Raw genomic sequence first — 22581 nt, forward strand, 5'->3', positions numbered from 1 at the left:
AAACAGAGCTCTGGGGTCTTCAGAGGGTTCTGTGAAAGTGGGGTTTCCTTGGAGGCTTTGCAAATGTGGATGCTGGGGAAATTAGGGATCATGGCTTTCCCTGTTGAAAACATGTTTGGATGGTAATAAATATCTTCAGGAAACATGAGCGTGTGTGACTCTTCATTGAGAACCTTTTGTCTTGGCCTCCGTGTTGATTTGTTTCCTGTCTGCTTTGGCCACAGGACCAGCTTTTTCTGTGGTTGGTCAAAGAAGGTTTGGATGAGGAGGGCTGAGGTAGGGTGGGGGCCCTGACCGGTCCAGCTTGGGACTGCTTCACGGTAACAAAGGGTCAAGCCCAGTGGCTGCTTGGGGTCATGTTGTCATAAGGGTCTCCTAGAAGGCTTTGAGTGGTGGACAGCAGTAAAAATGTCTTTGATATTTTTAGAATGTTTACTTTCTTGTGACAAAGCTGAAGGAAAATCTGGCTCTTCAAAAACAGGACATAACTGAATTATTGCCTGTTAATGGAGGGAAGATAGAGGCAAGGGCAAAATTTTTAGGGGAAAGCTTTGTATTTTAGAATGGGGAATCGGGACTAGGAATTCCAGGAATGTGTATCTATGAGAAAGAGGTAGACTACCAGGAAGTATTCTAGGAGTAGGTAATTCTGATGCAGGGAAAACCTCTCAGGATTTGGCCCTGGAGGAAGATAGCTGTTCTCTGGGAGAAAAAGGTGGAACATTACCTGGCAATTGGCTATGGAAACAACTGTGCATACCCCTCCCCCCATTTCCTGATCAGCCTTATCTCAGCCCTGCCTCCGTGTAGTATGAGTTTATCCTTGGTTTTCTGAGCCAGTTTTTTATTTAAAATCTTAGTTTCTTGGGACACCTGGGTGGCTCAGTTGGTTAAGCGTCTGCCTTCAGCTCGGGTCATGATCTCAGGGTCCTGGGATCAAGCCCCACATCGGGCTCCCTGCTTGGTGGGGAGCCTCCTTCTACCTCTGCCTGCCGCTCCCCCTGCTTGTGCTCTCACGCTCTCTTGCTGGCTCTCTCTGGCAAATAAAACCTTTAAAAAGGATTAAAAAAATCTTAGTTTCTTATTTCTCTTCCTTTCTCCACAAGAGGGCAGGGGTATAGTGCAGGGTTTGAGGGGCAGGAGAGAGGGTGAAGATTTGAGAGAGATTAATTTAGGACCGACTGGTGTGGCTGCTAATGCCATGAAATGTGTGGGTGACGTCAAGTTGATGTTACTAAGCACTCTGGTTAAGATTGCAACTTACATGGATTGTAAATCTCGTGAGAATGGAAAGCACCCCTCCCTTTCACCCCTCTCCCCCATAGTGTGACCCATGCAGATCTGATAGTGGTTCAAGTGCTGTTGCTCCTATTGGGAGCACTGCAGCTTCAGGCTAGAGCAGTGAGAGTCCCCAGAAATTCACTCCCTGCACTAAAAAGTCTTTCCAATAGGAAGCGCCCCCCGTTTAGCTCCCCTTCTAGCAAATTCACAAGCAGAGCTGTTCTTGGCTGTTTTAATGAGATGATTTCACAGAATATTCCATGCAAAAAATTTGGCTCAGGTCCTGGCACACAGAAAGTATTCATCTATTGGTGTCATCTGTGGGCAGAAAATACTGGCAAGACTGCCTTCTGAGCACCTGCCACTGATGCCAGTGTAAGACCACGCTGGCAGAAATTTCTGTTACTGACAGGCAGGAATGATGATTTCTTTCCTTGTGGTTATATCAAAGAGCAGGTTGGAGGTCCCATGAGGTCACTGCAAGGGATGGCCAAATGTGTGCTTTTTTACATTTGTACGTTAATGCTGCACACACACTTTTTGTTTTCTTTTTTAAGATTTTATTTATTTGAGAGAGAGAGAGAAACAGCATGAGAGGGGAGAGGGTCAGAGGGAGAAGCAGGCTCCCCACTGAGCCGGGAGCCCGATGTAGGACTCGATCCCAGAACTCCGGGATCATGACCTGAGCCGAAGGCAGTCGCTTAACCAACTGAGCCACCCAGCCACCCTCACACTTTTTACGTTTATACTTTTACCCACTAGTCCTTGAAAAAGAAACCAGAAGTCTCCAACTGGCTCTTAGGTCAATGGGAGACTGACACTGGGGCAATAAAGACCCTTGCCCCCTCAGCCCAGATGGGTACAAAGGAGACCTGGGAGATGTGGACTGACCGTGAGCAATAGCCACAGTCCTTGGAGCCAAGGTAGCACAGAAGACCAGCAGAAGGAAGGAATCCTGGGTGGAGAATTAGTACCGCATTTAAGCACTATGAAAAAACCTGGCAGAGGCAAATTAAAGAGCAGCAGGCCAGACGTCACTGAGGACAGAGCTTGTAAGGCCAGAGACTGGAAAAAGTATTAAACAATTTTTTTCTCCAGAAAAAAACATCAGCAATCACTTAAGAATTTTTATTGCAGTAAGGGAAGGATTTATGGGTCTTAATATCATAATCTGAAAGTTTAAGATTCTGTACCCCTAGCCTTTTTATGAAGAGTTTACTGTTGAATTACACTGTCAACTGATAGCATTTTGGAAAGTGCAGAATCACCACCACTGCTTTAAGACTTGTAATTTTTGGAAATGTTTCACAAACATTTGAACAACTAAGTCATTAAAAAGTTCTAGCAAATTTATTAGCGCTAGGGGGCTAACTTTGGGTGTCAGCAACTCAAAAATAGTTAAGATTAATTAAAGCAAAGCTGCATTTATTAGAAAAAATAGAGGCGCATTCATCCCTTTAGCCTTCAATCTAGCTTGCAAACACTTGTGATTAAAATTTGACTTCCACTGTTGAAAGGGAGACATAATTGTTTCTGATCAAGTCATTTTTACCAAAAGGAGCTATATGACGCCTCACGTAGGCAGTCAAGGCAGTGGGAATAGTCCAGGTAAATTCAACAATGAGAAAATGGTTGATTAAAAGTCGCTCGGAACACCAACACATTTGGACAAATCTTTCAGTTAATATCCTCAATTTATCACTGAAATGTCCCAGAAGAAGCTGTAGTCAGAAATCAAAACTGGTGCCACGCCAGGTTCCAAACCTGCTCTGAGGAGGTGGTCAGATTTCCGCAGGCAAGAAAGGGTAGGGAAAGAAATTACCAAGTTTATTTCTCAAATCCTGGGGTATGTTTTTGGACATAATGCGGAGTCGTGTTTGCCTCCGTACCCCCACTCTTTCCTGTTCTTCTGGGGCTGGGGGCGGGGGCTCAGCCACCGGAACGAGAGTGAGGTTCCTGGGTTTCTGGGAGGAGCTCTAGTTCTGAAAATATGATTTCCAGAACCAAAGACACAGCCCCTTCCTGACGGCCTGACCGCCTGCCTGCGCTCCTGCCCCACCGAGAAAGGCTCCTGCGCGGGCCCGGGAAGGAACAAGAGCTGACGGGGCGGGTGCTTGGCAGCCCAGTCCTGACAAACCTTCCCTCACCACACGCCCAAGCCCTCTGGCGGCCTCTGCTCCCGGACCGGGTAGAGCTAGGGCGCGGCGCCTCCCCACTCTAGCCTCTCTAGTTCGCGGGCAGGAACTCCTTGGTTGCGCCCCGCCTCTCCTCCCTTCGGGCCCACCCCCTTCTTCCCGGCCGCTCTGACCCGCCCCCTGACACTCTATGGCTGCGCCCATCCCCTGGGCCGGCTCTCCACCCGCAGCCTCTTCCCCTGGCCACTCTGGGCCGCTTGGCGGGCGCCCTATGGCTGCGCCGGGCCGCGACTTCCCCTAGGGCTGTCCCGCCCTCACGCTCCGGTGGCTCTGGCACACTGGCTGGCGCTCCGCACAGTTCTCGGCTCATAGGGCTGGGCCGGGCCACGTGGCCGCAGGCTTCCCTCTACCTCAGCCGACGCCAGCGGCGCTACAACCCTCCACGAAACTTTCCCCGGTCTCTCAGGTGTGCGCTTATCCGGGACCTACAGCTGGCCCGGCTCTCGTGGTCCAGCAGGGGGCGAGAGCAGAGCTGGGTGGTGTGGCCGCCGGGAAAGGGGAGGTTCAGGCGCCGGGAAGGGCGGGCCTGCAGGCCGACCTGAGGCCAGGAGTCTTTGCTTAAATGCAATGGGAAGCCCACGAAGGGGCTACAGGGTGAGAAAGGATCGGGAGAGGACAAGAAAGGAGACTGATGCAGTTGTCCAGGCAGGGAGTGATGGCAGCCTGGACCGGGACACGAACAGCAGGGAGGGAGAAGTGGAGACAAAAGGTGAGCCATTTAGAATGTCGAACCGACAGAACTTTACGTGGGCCCAGACGGATGTCTGAAATCCTAGGATGTCCTAGCATGAAAATCTGGCCTGGACCTGTCTTTCCTGCTTTTCTTTGCCAGCTGCTCCTACAGCAACCATCCAGGGATCTTGCAGCTTCCCAGGGAGATTCACTCTCAAATCGAAGAGCCTGAGCTCTTTGCCCGGACTGCCCTGCCTGCACTAAATTTTAAAGCTCAGCTCAGAAGTCACACTTGACCCTCTTAGATACTTCCCCTGCTACCCAAACACTCCCAAAGCCCTCTCCACACTCACCTAGCACTTACACATTGAATGGTGGTTTGTTCCTATTCGTTTTCTTTCTAATTCAAGTCTAAATGCCCAACACCAGACTCGGTACCTAGCACGGACAGGCAACGTGAGGCTTCCAGAATTTGAATACTTTTCAAAAGGGTGTGACTGCCGGTCATTTACTCTGGAAATGTATTACCTGTGGCGGGGGGGGGGGGGGGGGGGGGCGGGGGAGCGGGGCGTTTGATGCAATGACCTAAAAGGAACTAGAGAGCTGTCCAGTAAACTCATCTGACATTCCCATCAACTTCTTCCACAATCCATTCTACCCTAGGCTTAAGACAAATGCTAACGTTTTATTAATGCCAAGACCTAAAGCATGTTAAGACAGTAAGATATAAAAACTTGTTATATACCAAGTAATCTGCCTATTTTTTAAATACATAAAATATACCAAAGTGTTAAACTATCATTGGTCGACAGATGTTGGGTGCTTTTCATCTTTTAAATATGTATCTTCTATAATCAGCATGTTACTTGCACAAGAAGGGGGGACAGCAGGTGGTACGAATTTAAGAAAGCAGAGCATGTCACACCATTAGACTGAAAACCAAATCCATTCTTATCTTTTTATTTTTTAATGTATTTTTAAAAAATCTTTTAAAAAATAACTAGAACTAGTCAGCATATAGCTTCTTGTTATATGCTCTGAATGAGATAGAACGTAATGCTTTTCCCATATCCATTCCACCTTAGATAATCTGGGACAATAACTCTTCGTTATTCAGATCCTTGGCTAAAATATAAATAAAAATGGATTAATGAATGTTTTTATATTTTAAAGAAATTTATTTTTAAGTTGTATGTATTATAAACAATATATAAATGGGCAGTGCTATGCAAAATGAGGTCAGCTGATAAAAATGACAATTCATAACAGGTCTGCATCATACGTAACTACAGAAACCTTTAAACACAAAATCTAATTACTAGAAGTTGAAGGCATATTGAAGGAATCCTTCATAACATGAGGCCTAGGTTTCAAAAAACTACCAATCCTAGAATGGATTCTACTCTGGAACTCTTTTTTTATTATTTCTTGTTGCATCTCTTTCAGTGTGAAATGGAACCTCTGAAACTCAGGTGTGGCATCAACAAAGTCAAGTAGGTAGTCCAAACTCTCTCTGACAGCAGGTAACTTAAATTCAGCAGTCTGCTCTTCAGCTCCTCCTCCTTTCTGAACAACTTCCTTTGTAATTCCACTTTTTGTTTTTGCGGGGCTACCCTTTTCTTCATCATCCCTGTTGAACCACACTCTATCATCAGTCAGTGTGGTTTCCAACTCCCCACATTTCTCCAGGATTTCTCTATAATCTCCATCTTGTAAGCCTTGAAGATCATATTCAGGTTCCTTTTTGTAAAGAAGATTTTCCCATGCATTTGCTATAGTTATTTGTTTCACTTCATCCCAACTCTTTGCCCAGTTAAAAATTGCACTTTTTATGTTGTAGATTTTAATCTTGGAAACTCCTTTTTCTCCTTTATCTTGCTCATCATCACTTTCTTCAAAAATTACAAGACTCTCTTCAAGTTGCTTCCATCTATAAAGTCGTTTGCAGCTCAAAATCACACCTTGCTTCATTGGCTGAATCAAGGTTGAAGTGTTATGGGGAAAGAACATGCATTTTATTCGACCATCCTCACTGGTTAGTGATTCGGTGGGAGAGTGAACTGGAGAACTGTCTAGAAGTAACAAGGCCCTGATATCCTCTTCATGGAATCCTAATACATTAAGTTGAAAATGCCTGACCTCGGGAACAAAGTTTTGAAAGAACCATTCTGAAAACAATTCCCTGGTGAACGAAACATCTTTACTAGGCTTATATATCACAGGTAATGTATTTGTGTCCTCTTTCACACTTTGGGGCAGCTTTGATTTTCCAATAATGATTGACTTTAACTTATGAGTTCCATCTGCATTTGCACATAAAAGAGCAGACAACCGTTCTTTGTTTATTTTCCTCCCAGGCAGGCAGATCTCTTTTCTGCTTGCCTGAATGTTTTCTGCCATTGACTTCCAAAAGAGGTCAGTCTCATCCCCACTGTACAGCTGAGCTAGACTCAGTTTCTCCTCTTTGATAAGCATGTAGAGTTTTCGTCGAAATGGTTCAACATTTTCTGAAGCTGAACTTAGGACTTGTTCCCCACAAACTTTTCGATTCCCAATTGCGTGCCTATTTCGAAATCTAAAAAGCCAACCAGTGCTAGCTTTAAAGTCTGTTCGCCCAAAACACTGTGCGAATCTCTCTGCAGCAGCCTGAAGCTCCACACCTCTAACAGGGACGCCAGCTGAGCGTTTCTGCTGGTACCACATGTAGACTGCATCATCCACATCACCATATTTGGCTCCTGTTGTCCTCTTTCTCTTCTCAGCCCCTGCTAACGGCATGTCCTGCTTCAGTACAAAGTCCAAAATCAATTTCTTATTCTTTTTAATGTCATAAAATGTTGACTTACTGATTCCAAATTCATCCATTACACTTTTAAGAGATCGTCCGGATTCAATCCTACTGAGAACCTTCATTTTCTCCTCCAAATTCAATGTTGTGTATTTCCCTCTTTTATTCATAGTGAAGGTGGTTTCAAACAACCAACAGGAGAAAAAGAAGGAAGAGCCTTACTGAATTGGAAAAAATTAAAAGCAAAACAAAAAACTAGCTTAAAGCCCCAAAAGGCACAGGCATTTGTACAGAAGGGTATTGGGCTAAAAGGGATAAAGGCTCATGACTGCAGTGCTAGCCTACAGATGAAGGTCTTAAGAACTCAGAAAGCCACCACTATCAAAGCCCTATCTAGCTGTTGCTCCTGCAAGATAGGGATGACGTGTTCTCAGAACCCCATCCTCCTCCTCCTTTCTTGACAGGTACGGCAGCACTAGGCAGGAATGACAGGAACACCTGCATATTCTCCCTAACTCCACACAGAAACAGACAACAGGAGCAGAGGCAAGATGGGTCCCCAGGAACAAAGCCAAGTGAGGTAAGTCTACATAAAAAGTAGTGCTTGAGAAGGGAGTGTGAAAGCCTCAAAGGCAGAGAAAGAGTAATCTTACATAGCAGAGATGCAGAGTGGCTTCTCCCCTTCCAAAACGACCTGATTTTACCTCACTGCCAGAAACAAAAGTGGTGCTCGTATGTAGTGTTCACTGGGCAGCAGGCCATCCACCTGGATAAAGAGTCCACGCTATCCTAACATTGGGATGTCTGGAGAGCTGGCATTCCTGAACAACTGTTTAGTATCTTTACGTGAAAAAGAACGTTAATAGGTTCTGTTGTCCATGTGAAGAAATCTCCCATTTATTACATTCAATGGAGCATTCTCAGTGACGGAGCTTTAACTTCTTATGTTTACCGAGGTAATCTCTAAGTATATAAAAATTTGTTAGTGGTACTTGTCCCACTCTCAGAACTTCTTCCTTGTGTACGTCTGGTATATTCTTAAGTGTTATTTTTCACTGAAGCTTTTCCATATTTCGGAATTACTGAGTTTCAGAGTCATGGCCATTCTTAGAGATCAGTCCAAAAGTTTTAAAAATATTTTATCATAGTTAAACATTTTTAAAAAGATTTGACCTTTCATTTTTTTTTGCTCTAAATTTACATTAGGATGTTAAGTAACAGATTTGTTATATTTGAGACTTTATTCGATTTCTCTTCACTGTAGATGTTGCTTAATTTGAAACAATACTCACTTTTTCCCCTGCTTGAAGAAATTTAAAAGATTTCTCTACTAGTGTTTCTGATAATCCTCAGATATTCCTTGCCGGTCCTCCTGGTGATGCCCAATGCCATTCCATGTCCTTACAAATGTCCTACTCTAGATTAATTTCATTGTTTTCATTCCAGACATACAAACTCATGGGAAGTAACAAAAACTGCAACTTCTATCCATTTCAGGTGCTATGAAGAAAGAAAAGTATGTCAGCGAAATGAGGAAAATGGCATTTCACTTATTTTTTCCTCTCCTATACTGCAGAGCCTGATTGGCTTTCATTCATTCCTCAACTACAAAGAATTATCCCAAGCTTCTCATCTAGAAACCCAAAAGAGTCCAGGCTGCTAGTTTTCCTCTAACATTTGTTGCTAGAAATGCCAACTGGTTTGTGGAACACTAAGAAGATGGTGAAAGAATATGATCGTGAATAGGGTGTGGAGCAAATACAGACTAATATCAAGCAACTTTGAAAAAGGCAGTCATAACTAAGGGAATTACTCACTGATAACTAATATAAATGGAAAAAGAAAAAAGCAAGAATTGGTTAGTCAGTAGCAGCATTGTTAACTCCAGCCGGTCATGCAGCAAAGCCATTCAGCTGCTACTGCAGTTGTGTGGTAACTCAGAATAAAGTGCAGGTCTTTGCTGTCATCACTTCCCAACTGTACATTTCATCATTTTTCAAGCAATGCTCAGGTATGGGAACGTAATTTCAAAAGGGAAGTCTGGGGGGATGTTGGTGGGTTCCACAGCAAGGGAAAGGAACTCTGGCACAGACTTCAAACTATGAAAAATCATTACTGTCCCTCATTCACTATTCACCAGTTTGTGCCTTGTGTCTGCTTACTTCTGTTTACTGGCCCTCATTCACTATCCACCAGTTTGTTCCTCCTTCTTGTTTTCACGGGGTCTCTTTTCCCACTTTTTCTCCCCCAACCATCTCTGCACTCATGTTATGAATCAGGCCCTCCAGTACCATGCAAGGGCACTACTTGCAGAAATTCATTTGTTCAGTTTAGTAAGTTCCAAGTATATGCTCAGCCTTGGGCCTAATGGTGAGGATCTCAATGCTAAGAGCACTATTATCCTCTGGTTCTGGAAGCCTGGAAAGAATTGCTTTTGAAGAAACTTAAGTCTCAACCTGACTCGGATTCCAAGGAAAGGAACTGCTCTGAAACCTATTCAAGTGTCTTAGGCAGCTGCTTATTATCTCCCGTGTTTAATCCTTTGAGAAAGGATCAGAGAAGCATAACAGGATTCCACCTAAAAGCAAAAGTAATATAATGGCCTGCTACTGGTCTCCCATTTTCATTCCCACCTTCACCTTACTTCCAGATGAACTGCGCTGGAAAGAAGCTCCCTCAGAAAGCCTCCCGCGATGCTCCAGGATTTACTTTTATTAAACGCAGTCTCTTCACTGCCATGCAACGCACCCCGTGACAGGGCTACTAGAACTTATTTTCTCACTGTTAAGTCTTCCTCCAAATGTAGCCCGATCACACTTAGTGAAAACGTATGACGGATCTTCTCACACCCCAATCTTTTCCAGCTTTCCCTCTGCGTGGATGTGGCCCCACTCCGTGGTGCGGACACATCGGGTTCAAGGTCTTTGACCATTTCCCCAACCATAAGTCAACTTTGACTTCCTTGGACTCCCGCAGCGCTCAGCCTAGGCCTCCCGCGCTCTTCCTAGCCTGTGTAACTACTGATGGTCACGAAAATGCCCCGGTCCTTTGGCCAGATTCCTTGCAGCAAAGACTGCCCTGTGCACTCCAGCCCTGCCCGCCCGTAGCGGACCTAATAAGTAACCCGTTGCCTGGCGAAGGCTGACGCTAGGAGAGCCCTGATGATCAGGAGACGCCGACAACCCGAAATGCCCGGATCCTAAGAAGTAGGGTTCACGAACTCTGGCAGAGACTGCAGGCGACACAAGATGGGAAGGGGGTTCCCATCATCCAGGGAGCATGCCGTGGCGGACGGAGCGGGAGCCAAGACTGCAGGGGACCTAAATCCCATAGTAGGGGCCGCGGCCCGTCGCTCGTGGGACCCGGGCCGAGCCGCGCCTCCATGTCCCTGTCAAGGACACTACAAATGGGACCCGTCTCAGCGGCTGAAACCTACCTCACCAGGAAAACGTGATCGCTGTGAGGGACGCGCGGCCCAGAGGAGGGAACAAGCCCTCGGGGGCCGCCGATCCTGACCGGGACGCAAACACCAGGAAGACCGAGGGCTCCGCGCGCGCAGGGGCGGCCACCCTCGCCGGGCGGGGCTCGGGGGATCAGGCGCAGCCGGCCGCCGGAAAGCCACGCAGGCACCAGCCGGACGCGCAGCGCCTCCCGGAGCGGGGACGCGAGGCGGCGATAGCCGCTAGCCGAGCCGCACGCAGGCCCCTCTAGGCCGCGGCGGGAAACGGGACACTCGGTAGCATTAACTCTTTCCGGCCACCAGGGCAGCACCCGGAGGAAGGCCGCTGTCCCTCCGCGAGGCCTCGGCCCGCGGTGCGGCTGCTCGAAGCCCCTCCCCGGAAGGGCGTCAGCCCGCTTCCGGCCGAAGCGCGGTGTTGGATGGGGCCCGGGTAGCGACGCGGGCCTGAGGGACGGTGCTGAGGACGGTCCTGCGCGGGGCGGAGGGCGGCGGCCTGCAGGTGAGCGGGTGGCAGGGGGAGCGGCGTCGGCCCCGGAGGTCCCGAGGGACCTCAGCTGCCGTTGTCCGCGGACCGCGGTGTTTCCGGGCCGGTCGGCGCAGCCCGACGGCGGAACCATTTCTGGAAGCCCCGCCGTCAGGCTCCGGAGGCCATCCTGTTGTCCGCCTTTGCGCAGACGGCGTCGGGGCCTCGCTGGCCGGTGTTGCCGCGCGCCGGGGACCCAGGCGGTGCAGCCTCGGAGACGTCGGCCTTTGCTGGTACCCAAGCACGGCAAGCGTCCCGGTGCCCGCTGAGCTTGCTGGGCAGCCGGCGGCCGGCCATTTGGGAATACCGTGGCATCCTGGTCGACTTTGGGTGCCGTTCCTGCGGGCTCACGGCCGGGAAAGCGAGGTCCCGGGACTCTCCTCAGTCTCGCCTCGAGGTCTAAATGAGCGTCGAAGAAAGGGAAGGTGGGCCGAAGGGTCACCCTCAACATCACCAACTCTCCTCCTCTCCTCCTTTGCGACTTGGCCTGTGGATAAACGTTTTGTAAGCAAAGATCAGCTGTGATTTTTCTGGGTCAAGTAAAGAGATTTAAAAACACAGGAATGGATCTTGTGCACGGTGCCCTTTATGCTTCTTGCAGGGAAGTGTCAAACAAGAGTGTTGAGCATCTAGTTACTTAATCCGGGGATGCTGTCTGAGAAGAATAGGACTGATTTTTCCCTAATTGCTTTGCTCCTTCTCTGGTCTCACTTCTGTGTCCCAGCTCTCCTGCCAGTATTCGTACAGTGGAAAGGAGACTCTGGAACGTTCCACGCACTGAGGGCTTCCGTCTTCACAAGAGGATGAAGGGTCAGAGAAGTTGGACCCCCTTACTAGAGACAGAAGACTGGGATGACACGTTAAAATTTAAGAGGAACTCAGAATATTCTCCTCATGTCCCTTGGTATGGGGAAGCTGGCATAGGAAGCACAGCAATGAAGTCTTTGGATAATCTCCAGGCTCCTTGCCTCCAGAGGGTGTAAATGTTCTCACTGTCTAACCTTTCTTGACTCATTATTTTTGCAAAGGCCAAGTCCTCAGTGGGCATTTTTCTATCAATGAGCTGTGCCTTATTTCAAGTGGATAATAGAAGAAGAAAGGGTCTGGCAGTGGATTCTTTAAAAGGAGAGCAGGGGCACCTGGGTGGCTCAGTCGGTTATGTGGCTGCCTCGGGCCAGGTCATGATTTCAGGTCTGAGGTCAAGGACCGTGTCAGGCTCCCTCCTCATCGGGGAGTCTGTTTCTCCCTCTGTCCTTCCCCCTGCTCTTTTTCTCTCCCTTACAAATAAATAAATAAACTCTTTTTAAAAGAAAATAAAAGGAAAGCAAGGCAGGATTTTTCTGTTCATTTTTCTCCTGTTATGAGTAGTGCGTAGTAAAGTTCATGTGACTTTCTTACTGATGTGCACTTTTTTTCTGCTTTCAGTGTTTTAGGAAGAAGATCCTTTTATTGATTTTGTTCCAGAGCTGACTGGGTCTTATTTGCCAAAGGTGGTGCTGGTGGGGTATCCAACAAAGGAGTAAAACTGTTCTTGCAGCAGAATAATGATGGTAGATCTGAAGGTGGCTGACTGTTTGAACCCTCAGATCAGGGTTCTGTGGGAGACCAAGGGGCCTGTGATAGCGAGTTCCAGTCACAATAAGAAATATACCGCACAAACGGACAGTCTCACTCCTGAAAGCTGTCGCCAGCACTTCCGGAATTTCTGCTATCATGAAGCAGCAGGACCCCGTGAAATTGTTGGACAACTTCAGGAATTATGTCGTCAGTGGCTGAGACCAGAGCTCCACTCAAAAGAGCAGATCTTGGAACTGCTTGTGCTAGAACAGTTTGTGACCATTCTACCCAGGGACACCCAGAGCCGGATAAGGAAGGACCATCTACAGAGCATTGAGGAGGCTGTGGTCCTGGTAGAACACTTGCAGAGGGAATCTGGTCACACGAGAAATGGGGTGAGAAGAAAGATTCCTGGTATCTGCCATGAAATAGAATGAAGGAGGATATGGGGTGGGAGCAGTTAATTGAGAAATATGGTGAATTAGTTCACTGTTCTGTTGGAGGACAGGACCAGATTGAAGGCAGGACCAGAAACCACAAACCTACAGCAGTAGTCCACAGGTTTTGCAGATCCTTGGCAGATACTTTCCTGGCCTTTGAGAAAGATTGCTTTTGTACTCTTTAGAGTCAGACTGAATTGAGGGTAGTAAGCCTACTTTGGCTTGTACAAGGACATGGGTTTTGAGCTCCAAATGAATAAAAGGCAGTAAGAAGTTGGAGAGGAAGGGGAAGAGTTGAAAAAGGGAGAACACTTAAAATGAAAGTTGAGTGGAGATAGTAAAGAGAAGGAAAACCCAAATAATGGGGGAAGAATGCAGAGGGAGAGAAAAGTAGGCAGAAGAAAGGGAAACAGATTTGAAAATCCTAGCAGAGTAGCGGAGAGAAGGTGAGGGATAGTCTCGTCTAACTCAGGTGAGAGCCTCCACAGTGCTCTCAGTGGTTGGTCCTTGGCTCTACTGGTTAGTGGGGAGCACGTCCTTAGTCAGGTGGCGGAACACCAACTGGCTTCAGGCCTACTGGGAAGAAACAGGGCAGGCATATGTTTAATGCCAAAAAATTTTGGAGGTAGGTTTGAGCCACACTTTCTTCCATTTCATCCCTGTTCTGTGAAAACTTTCCCTGGCCATGGGGATAATACGGTTGAGGAGACAACTTCATTTATTCAACTCTTTGATCTTTTGAGAAAATGAGAAGACAAAAACATTAAGGAGGAATCTGAGTCAAAGAGAAAGACTGTCAAAGTAGCATGAGAACAGGTGGCGTATGTAGTCCTGCTAGTGGTCTGAGCTGGTCTTTATGCAGAGGGGTTGGGCCTGCTGTGTCAGACGACTAGCAGTAGCCACATTTTTTCCCCTTTTACCCTAATATTTCAACGTTTTGTGGGTAGCTGTCTGGAAAATTGGTGGCCTGATATTTCTTTAAGTCTTTTTGTCATTTCCTTTAGTGTCACACACTTCCCACCATCTGGACTGTTCACTATTTCCTCCTTTTACATTCAACCCCAAAACCAAAAGTAATTTTTGTGGTAACAAGATGGGGATTATTTCTAGGTTGCAGTCCCAGAGCTGGGAAAGGAGGCAGTGCTCTTGGGAGAAACAGCAGAATCCCAGCCAGTGGGAATGGCCCAGGATGAAGAATTCTGGAATACATACCAGGGTCTGCAAGAACAACTGAGCAGGAATATTCATAAAGAAACTGAGCCTGTATGTGAGAGGGGTAAGGCACATCATAATTCCCTTCTATTGGGAGCTGTTAGAGGAATTTGTTCAGCCAGAACATTGTGAGCATTTTCTGGGTGCCTGGCTATGTGGATGGTCAAACGCAGCCATGTTATCAATTATGATGTCCCCTAGGTGGCAGTAGAGCACCAACTGTGGGTAAAGCTGGGCGTTGGCCTAGGGTACAGAAACGTTCCACCTACAGAACCCTGGTAATAACCCCATGAACTCTGTTCCTTAGAAAGCACTAGAAGAATGTGAACACACTTCTGTACCAGGAGAAAAATAATAAATGATTAAAAACAACAACAATTACATCTCCTGTCGTACACTGGATATCCTGAGTACTTCATTTTCGAGTACGTTGAATTTTTGCCTTAGAACAGTTTACATCATGAGGGGAAAATAAGAAGTTTGTCTTTCATTTATTCACTCATGAAAACTGGGGAACCTATTTTAGTGACCAGTAGATACTTGGCTCTTGTGTATGATGACAAGACCCACTCCAGGGAACCACACACACTCGCAAGGGTGTCCCGACTCTATCCAAAGAATTGGGATCATCTGTGTTTTAGAAATGAGCTAAGGATGTTTATAGACAGAAGTGAGAGAGATTTCCTCTGGCTCTTTTCCACTTACAGCTGTGCCTGCTCAACAGATCCTAGCATTTCCTGTGCAGACAAACACTAAAGACTGGACAGTGGCACCCGAGCTCATCTTGCCTGAGTCCCAGGTGAGCTGTGCAATCCAGATATTGACGGCTGCCTTTCCCTGCTCCCCAGGACCCATACTGCCCAGCTCACAGCTCCACTGTTCTGCCTGGGGAACTGGGCACCTCCTAGGCTGTTGATGATCCCAAGCTTCTTTTCTTTTTGCCTTCTCACTTAAAAAAAAAAAAAAAAAGTGCCATTAATTCCTTGAATGCCCAGGGTCTACCATGGGCCAGATGGTAGGGCTGCTTCTGTAGTGCAAGTACTGAGCTGAAGCCCATTGTCTTCTTTAGAGCTTGTTGACATTTGAAGAAGTGGCCATGTATTTTTCCCAGGAAGAATGGGAGTTACTGGATCCCACTCAGAAGGCCCTCTACAATGATGTAATGCGGGAAAACTATGAGACTGTCATCTCTCTAGGTAAAGAATCTCCCTCGCATTGGGTAGAAGTTGAGTAATCTGTCATGTTCTCTGTTTACTGGGAATGTATTCCTCTGAGAGGTTGTGTTCCGATAACAGGTTGTTTCTCAGCTAGATGGTGTGTGGACAGGGGAGAGGTGTATCCAGATCACCTGGGGAGCTTTTTTCAAGTGTACATGCTCATTCTTTATGCTAAATTCTTTTTTTTTTTTTTTAAGATTTTATTTATTTATTTGACAGAGACACAGAGAGAGAGAGAACACAAGCAGGGGGAGTGGGAGAGGGAGAAGCAGGCTTCCCGCCAAGCAGGGAGCCCTGAGCCGAAGGCAGACACTTAACGACTGAGCCACCCAGGCGCCCCTATGCTAAAATTCTTGATCCCTCCCTCCCCCGTCCTCCAAATCTCTTCTTTCACCTTTCCCATCTCCATAAAGAGCAGCACCACTCACCCAGTATTTCAGGCCAGATAATTTGCAGTCATTCTTTACTCTGATCTTGCTCTCCTACCCCAATCCTAATCCTCCTCTTAGCTCCACATTCACGGTATAGCCTGAGTCCAACCATGTCTCATCCTCTTGAATTGTTAGCATCTTGTTCTAATCCAGGGGAGTGTGTAACCAGGCTCACCTCAGTACTTTCTAACTGGCGCCTTCTGCCACCACTCTGAGCCTGTCACAATCTACTCACCATGCAACAGCCAAGGTTTTTTAAAACCCTGATTTGATCATGATATCATCCTTTTTAAAATCTTACAATGACTTCTCATTCAGAATAAAATCATTTCTCACTGAGGTACCCAGGAGCATCCAAGATCTGGCCCCTATTCATCTGCCACTTGTGCCCTTGTTCAGTCCTCCTTATACATAAGATATTGCTGTTTCTTGAACTCACCAAGTTAATTTTTTGCTTTACCGTTCCCATCCTTGGCGCACCGGACAGAGTTCTGCAATTTTAAATGCATCTAATTTTTCCCCAACTTTGAACAATTTATGATACATGAGGTGAAAAAAAATTCCTTTTATTGCTTTCACTCATGAAACCAAGGACCATCAACTGTGGAACCTGTTGTAGAGGCTAGTAAATGCTCAGTTCCTCTTTATGATGAGAAGGCTACTTCTCGGTAACATGTAACGGTTTTAAAAGTGTTCCATCTCTGCAGAAAGAATCGGGATTATCGGTACTTTAGAAATAAGCTAAGGATGTTTATAATCAGCAGCAAGAGAAATTTCCTCTGGCTCTTTTCCACCCACAGCTGTGCCTGCTCACCAGATCCTAGCCTTTCCTGAGCAGATAATCACCAAAGACTGGACAGTGGCACCTGAGCTCGTCTTGCCCGAGTCCCAGGTGAGCTGTGCAATCCAGCTATTGAGAGCTGTCTTTCCCTGCTGCCTATAACCCACATTGCCCTGCAGGTGCTCACATGTGCCAATGTTCTCTCTAGGAACTAGGCATCTCCTACTCTGTTGCTGATCCTTTTGCCTCCTTCTTTTCTCTCTCCTCACTTAAAAAATTATCTGCTATTAATTCATTCGGCCTGGCCTGCCATGTAGTTCATGGGCTAGACGGTAGGGCTGCTTCTGTAGTGCAAGTACTGAGCTGAAGCCCATTGTCTTCTTTAGAGCTTGTTGACATTTGAAGAAGTGGCCATGTATTTTTCCCAGGAAGAATGGGAGTTACTGGATCCCACTCAGGAGGCCCTCTACAATGATGTAATGCGGGAAAACTATGAGACTGTCATCTCTCTAGGTAAAGAATCTCCCTCTCCCATTGGGTAGAAGTTGAGTAATCTGCATGTTCTCTGCTTACTGGGAATGTAGTCCTCTGAGAGGTTGTGTTCCAATAACGGGTTGCTTCTCAACTAGATGGTGTGTGGACAGGGGAAAGGTGTATCCAGATCACCTGGGGAGCTTTGTCCAGGTGCACACTCCATATACTATGTAGATTTCTTGATTTATTTTTTTCTCCTTCCCCAACTCTGTTCTCATAGACCCCTTTTCTCAGTAAAGAGCATTCACCCAGTAGCTAAGAGGAAGGAACGTACAGTCATCCCTTACTGAGATCTTGCTGTCCTACCCCATTGTAATGCATCACTGTCCTTTTGGTTCCACCTTCACAGTGTAGCCTGAGTGCAGCCATGTCTCATCTCCTTGTGCTGTTAGCGTCCTGGCTTAAGCCAGCAGCATGTCTAAGCAGAATGAGCTAGGTACTTTCTGACTGGTGCCCTGCCACACTCTGTTTTCCACACAGCAGCCAGACGCTTTTAAAAACTGGTCAAATCATGACATTTCCCATTTCAAATCTTATGATGACTTCTCATCACATTCAGAGTAAAATCCACACCTTACTGAAGTGCTTAGGGTCCTCCAGGGTCTGACCCTACTCACCACCCTGCCCTCATCTGCTGCCACTTGTGCCCCTGCTCAGTCCTCTTGAGCCTCACTGATGTGTCTGTTTCTTGAACTTGCCATGGTCATTTCTACTTTGCCCTTTCCTCTACCTGGCACAGTTTTCTGCCACATGGCAAAACTCACTTTTACATTCCTGCTGCAATATCAGTTTTTCAAAGAGGCCTTCTGTACTACCTCATCTAAAATAGCTTCAGAGAAGCAGAGTCTTAAATGCTGAGTTAACCTGCCTTAGTTTTCTTCAAAATACTTACTACGTGCTTACCATTTTGTTTATTTATTGCGGTTTGGTTGTCTCGTCTCACCAGAAGGTGAGATCCCATGAGATCAGGGTGCTTTGACTTAATCACCACTATATCATTAGCCCAAAGAGAGTTCCTGGCACATTATAGCCAGTCGGTACATCCTGATTGAATGACTGAGTGATGACTACTTCCCCAACTTGGCGATATATATTTAGAAAATTTTCATTAAGTAATTCTAGTCTGTTTCTTCCACCTGGACAAAACCAGTGACTTAAGGAGTGTAAGAAATCTTTTCTAGTCCAGTATGTGTTGCTCAAGAGCTAAGTAAGAAGTCACTGTTATTATGATAGGAATCACTGGTACATAGGACATGCAGCCCACTGACCTTCACCTTGCTCTGCTAGACTTGGGCTAATCCTAAGGAATTAATAGGACTAACCTGTATTCCCTGCAGACTCTGGGGTTTGGTTCAACCTTGTTCAAATACAGGGTAATCTTGGTGGCAGAAGAGGGGCAGTGTAGATGGATTCCCATGCCCTTTATCCTCTACATGGGTCCAGCTTAGGTTTATTTCTCTGTCTCCACGTTGTGTATCCACCCACAAATGCAGTATAGTATAAACCTGAAACCAGATAGGAGAGTCTACCCATTTGACCATTTGGGTATCATACTGTAAACGGTCCTTTGCTCTTCCTGAAATAGTGTGGAGTTGGTGGACAGTTGTTGAGTTGCCAATCCTTGACCCCTTTTTTTCCATTTCACAGCATTATTTGTGCTCCCCAAACCTAAAGTGATCTCCTATCTAGAGCAAGGGGAAGACCCATGGGTTCAAGGGCCCTTGGAGTTGAAGAATAGTCCTGGAGAGCTGCCTTCAGGTAAATATATACCATGGGAAGAGTACAAATGCGCCTTTGATAGCAAGCTTTAGAGACTTAACATTTCAAATTCTGCTTATCTATATTTTGTGAATCAGTGATCATTGGATTTTCTCTCCATTCCTGTACTTTTGCTTTGCCATACAGTTGGCTGATTGTTATGTTTATTCCCACAGGGTTAAAGGTCAAAACTGACAATGAAAACCATCAGCCTGTGTGTCTTTCTGACTTAGAAATACGAGCACCGGAAGACATAGTATCAAAAAAGACCCGAGTGAAAGTTCCCCAGAAAACAACAGGCAAAGAAAATCATGGTGATATACACAGGATGGGGAAATGGCACCGAGATTTTCCCGTGAAGAAAAGAAAGAAACTTTCAACTTGGAAACAAGAGCTGCTAAAACTTATGGATCTTCACAAGAAAGCTCATGCTGGAGAGAAGCCATTTAAATGCCAGGAATGTGGGAAAAGCTTCAAAGTTAGCTCTGACCTTATTAAGCACCAAAGAATTCACACTGAAGAGAAACCATATAAATGTCAACAGTGTGATAAGAGGTTTAGATGGAGTTCAGATCTTAATAAGCACTTAACAACACACCAAGGAATAAAACCATATAAATGTTCCTGGTGTGGGAAAAGCTTCAGTCAAAATACAAATCTACATACGCACCAAAGAACTCACACTGGAGAGAAGCCCTTTACATGTCAGGAATGTGGGAAAAAATTCAGTCAGAACTCCCACCTTATTAAACATCGGAGAACCCACACAGGTGAGCAGCCATATACTTGTAGCGTATGCAGGAGAAACTTCAGCAGGAGGTCAAGTCTTCTTAGACACCAGAAACTCCACCGCTGAATGGAAGTTTATTCCAGTGTCCTCATTCTGAAGAAATTCACAAAGTAGAGGTTGACCCTGAGATTTATGAAAAAATACAAAATTATGAAGCATAAATAAGTTTTCATCAGAGGAAAATTTGGTGATATAAACATATTTCACAGGAAGGAATCAAGGTTGACTCTGCAGGGATCTCTGTAAGTAGTTTTGTACTACTTACATTTTTACACGTAACCTTTGGGGAATTCCTTAGCAAGAAAAGTGCTGAAAGAACATTCTCAGTAAGGGAAACATTTTTGCAGTTGTACCTGGCAAAATAGCAAATTCAGCTTTAAATGGCAGATGCATACATGAATCAGTCTTCTCTAATCACAGAGGGTAAATACTGTTGGCTTTGTATTGAATTCCCAGCCACTTTTTAAACACATTGATAGAAACATTTGTAGCCTGGTCTTCCAAAAGAAAAAGCAATAACCTGCATGTTTAATTGGATACCATTGCCTTTAAGGTAGTAGGCTTACCAATTTCAAGAGCCCTGTGACACAAAAATGAAGTCTGTTGTCAAATTTTCCAAGAACCAAATTGGATTTTCTTCCTCTCCCTTGTCATTGGACACTGTTCCCACCGTTGGACATCATTTGAGTTCATTCTTGAACATTTTAGCAACTTTAGCTCTTGAATCCTTTTAGCACCATTTTTACTGTGATGAAATGCTATTCACCACTAGGGAATCTGCCAGATAAACTAATAATGCACTATCTTATACCTCATTGGTGGTGTTTGAAAAAGATAAACATCTCTAATGAGATCATCTGAAAACGGGTTGGAATGTTTAGCCATGGATTATGTATTACATGTAATTAATTTTCTGCAATAAAAGAAACTAGTCCCTTATAATCTCAGTATGATAAAAGATAAAAGATAGCACTTTCTTGAAGCCTAAAAGAAAATTAATGGAAGCTCAGGTGAACTTCTCACATTTTTATATGCTTTTTTGTTTGGCTTTGTTTATTTTTAAGAAAAAGGGCAGAGTTTAGGAACTGGAGTGTGTGCTGCAGGCAGGATGTGGTTCACTGAGTGTGGCAGAAGACTGGATTCCCAAGAGGAAAGGTTTGGGAACTGATGTTGACTGGTGGACAAGGATGGGTGAATCTGCATTCATGTTGGTTGTCTTACACTGTTAACTATTACTAAGCAGGCGGGGTCTTCCTGTCTCTGTTTTGTACGCAGCATTTAACAACAGCCTTAGCTGATAAGTGATATAGATGGCTGAACATCTCTCCGGGCTGTGGATCTTCTTAGAACTCCTACCTACAGCAGTGACATGTGTTCCTGTTAGAGCTTTTAGGTTGTGTCAAGAAGGGGGGTGAAGGGGGTTAAATGATTTCTCCCAAATACCTTATAAACGATGAAGTTAAGGCTCAGATACGGGACTTGATTCAAGACCCTATTGCTAGTGGGTCCGTTCGCTGCCAGCTAGCTGCATCAGGGAGGCCTGAAGGCAGGGCTAGGAGGATATGTATGTTATCCCTGCAGGACCAGGTTGGATGACATTGTGTTGTATTTACTTCTAACTTATAAAACATTCTTGTGGCTTGATTGGTTCCCAAAACACTGAGGTCTCCATGTGTTCTGTGAAAGAGAGAAAACTGTTTCAACCAGGGTTATTCTAGGGACTAGGGGGATTGATGAATGAAAAGCACCTCACAGCCTGGCCAGTGGTAGATGCTCAATCAATGTGCATTTGCTTCCCTTTCCCCTATTCCCCAGTGATATGCTGGGCAGACTGACTGCAGTAAGGAAGCAGTTGTGTTTATGGCTATTTTCAGCTCCTTTCAGGAGTTGTGCACTGCTGGTGGTGATGTTGCTCAGTTGATTTGATCCTTGGCCTCAGTACTTTATGGTGTAAGTCACCTGAGCTGTGGATATGGTGCTCTCAGCAGGATTTTGTTTTCTTCCCCAAGATGAACAATACCAAGTATTATTTCTTAGGCACAGCCAACTTTAAAGCTTTCGTCTGCATAGCTTTTATCCATCACCCTCATCCTTAGGCTTCGGGTACTGTCTCATCCCCGGATACATGTGGACATCTTCCTGGTGCTACATTCATTCAGTTTCATGGGGGCCTCTTACGTGCCCAGGCACTGTTTGGTCTAGACTGAGAATATAGTAGTGAACAAAAGAGCTAAAGATAGACCCTCACAGGACTTATACTCTAGTGAAGAGTATAAAGAAGACTGGTTATAGTTTTCTGCTCCTTGCAGTTTAGGGTCATGAGATAGTTGAAGGTAACGGGTTGTGAGCAGAAGCCCCACTTCTGCGCTGAAGACTGTTTGTGCAAAACTCTGGGGTGTCCTTCCTACCTCAGTCATGGAAGTCCAGCAGAAACTGGGGCCACAAGGTCAAAGTAGTCTGGAATGCTGAGCGCCCCCTCCCCCCCCACATGGAGAGCAGTTGTCCTGGATATTTGCCCAGACCTGTGATGGACTTTATGGGAATGAGAAATAAACTTCTGTTAAACTATTGAGATATTGGTGTTATGTGTTTCTGCAGCATAACCTGGCCTGTCTACATAGACACAGCTATTCTACTAGAGCTCTGGAACCCTTTCTGTGTCAGTCCACGTGGACTTTGGCCCTCAGAAGAGATCTGCCGTCCTGAAGATGCTCCACTGAGCTCCACTCATACTCCACTATGAGTAACACTGATAGGCACACTGAGGAGCTTACAAGACTAGGTGATAGGAAAGAAGGACAGATTTTTTTTTTACCTGAGACAAGTCCGATTGGTTAGTTTTTCAAGTGGACAAAGCAACCATCCCTCCATCTCTGGCTTCATTCCCCTTCCCTTGCTCTCCTTTCCTCTGTGCTCCACTGCTTTTATACCTAAAGATGTGT

At 45.8% G+C, this 22581-nt stretch overlaps 1 protein-coding gene, 1 long non-coding RNA gene and 1 other non-coding gene across 5 annotated transcripts; 2 read left to right on the forward strand and 1 right to left on the reverse strand.

Moving 5' to 3' along the window:
* The first annotated feature begins 3564 nt into the window (after positions 1-3564).
* On the forward strand, positions 3565-8902 carry LOC148162834 (uncharacterized). 2 transcript variants are annotated; one of them, XR_015766542.1, is made up of 5 exons: positions 3565-3882; positions 5595-5641; positions 5989-6370; positions 7401-7516; positions 8434-8902. It is a non-coding gene; the product is annotated as an uncharacterized LOC148162834 (long non-coding RNA). The 2 variants fall into 2 exon arrangements; XR_015766541.1 differs by having other exon boundaries at positions 5595-6370.
* On the reverse strand, positions 5306-10755 carry LOC114215756 (uncharacterized). The gene is made up of 2 exons (XR_015766540.1): positions 10373-10755; positions 5306-8436 (listed from the first exon to the last, which is right to left on the reverse strand). It is a non-coding gene; the product is annotated as an uncharacterized LOC114215756 (transcript).
* Positions 10756-10810: 55 nt separating this feature from the next.
* Positions 10811-22211, forward strand: ZNF75A (zinc finger protein 75A). 2 transcript variants are annotated; one of them, XM_088017300.1, is made up of 9 exons: positions 10811-10895; positions 12345-12871; positions 14027-14192; positions 14836-14927; positions 15198-15324; positions 16577-16668; positions 16944-17070; positions 18739-18849; positions 19026-22211. In XM_088017300.1, the coding sequence occupies exons 2-9, from the start codon at positions 12464-12466 to the stop codon at positions 19703-19705; spliced, it is 1803 nt and encodes a 600-aa protein (XP_087873426.1). In that variant the 5' UTR covers positions 10811-10895; positions 12345-12463; the 3' UTR covers positions 19706-22211. The 2 variants fall into 2 exon arrangements, with proteins under 2 accessions (XP_087873426.1, XP_087873427.1); XM_088017301.1 differs by lacking the exon at positions 10811-10895 and adding an exon at positions 10932-11423.
* The last annotated feature ends 370 nt before the right edge of the window (positions 22212-22581 follow it).

The sequence above is a fragment of the Eumetopias jubatus genome, unplaced genomic scaffold (genome assembly GCF_037043125.1).
Source record: "Eumetopias jubatus isolate StellerSeaLion01/CBP00866 unplaced genomic scaffold, mEumJub1_p1.0 scaffold_12, whole genome shotgun sequence".
NCBI lineage: Eukaryota > Metazoa > Chordata > Mammalia > Carnivora > Otariidae > Eumetopias > Eumetopias jubatus.

Coding starts and splice junctions, on each gene's coding strand:
- ZNF75A (XM_088017300.1), top strand. CDS start 12,464: ATGATGGTAGATCTGAAGGTGGCTGACTGTTTGAACCCTCAGATCAGG. Junction 14,193..14,835: donor TGAGCCTGTATGTGAGAGGG/GTAAGGCACATC, acceptor TTCCACTTACAG/CTGTGCCTGCTCAACAGATC. Junction 16,669..16,943: donor TCGTCTTGCCCGAGTCCCAG/GTGAGCTGTGCA, acceptor TGTCTTCTTTAG/AGCTTGTTGACATTTGAAGA.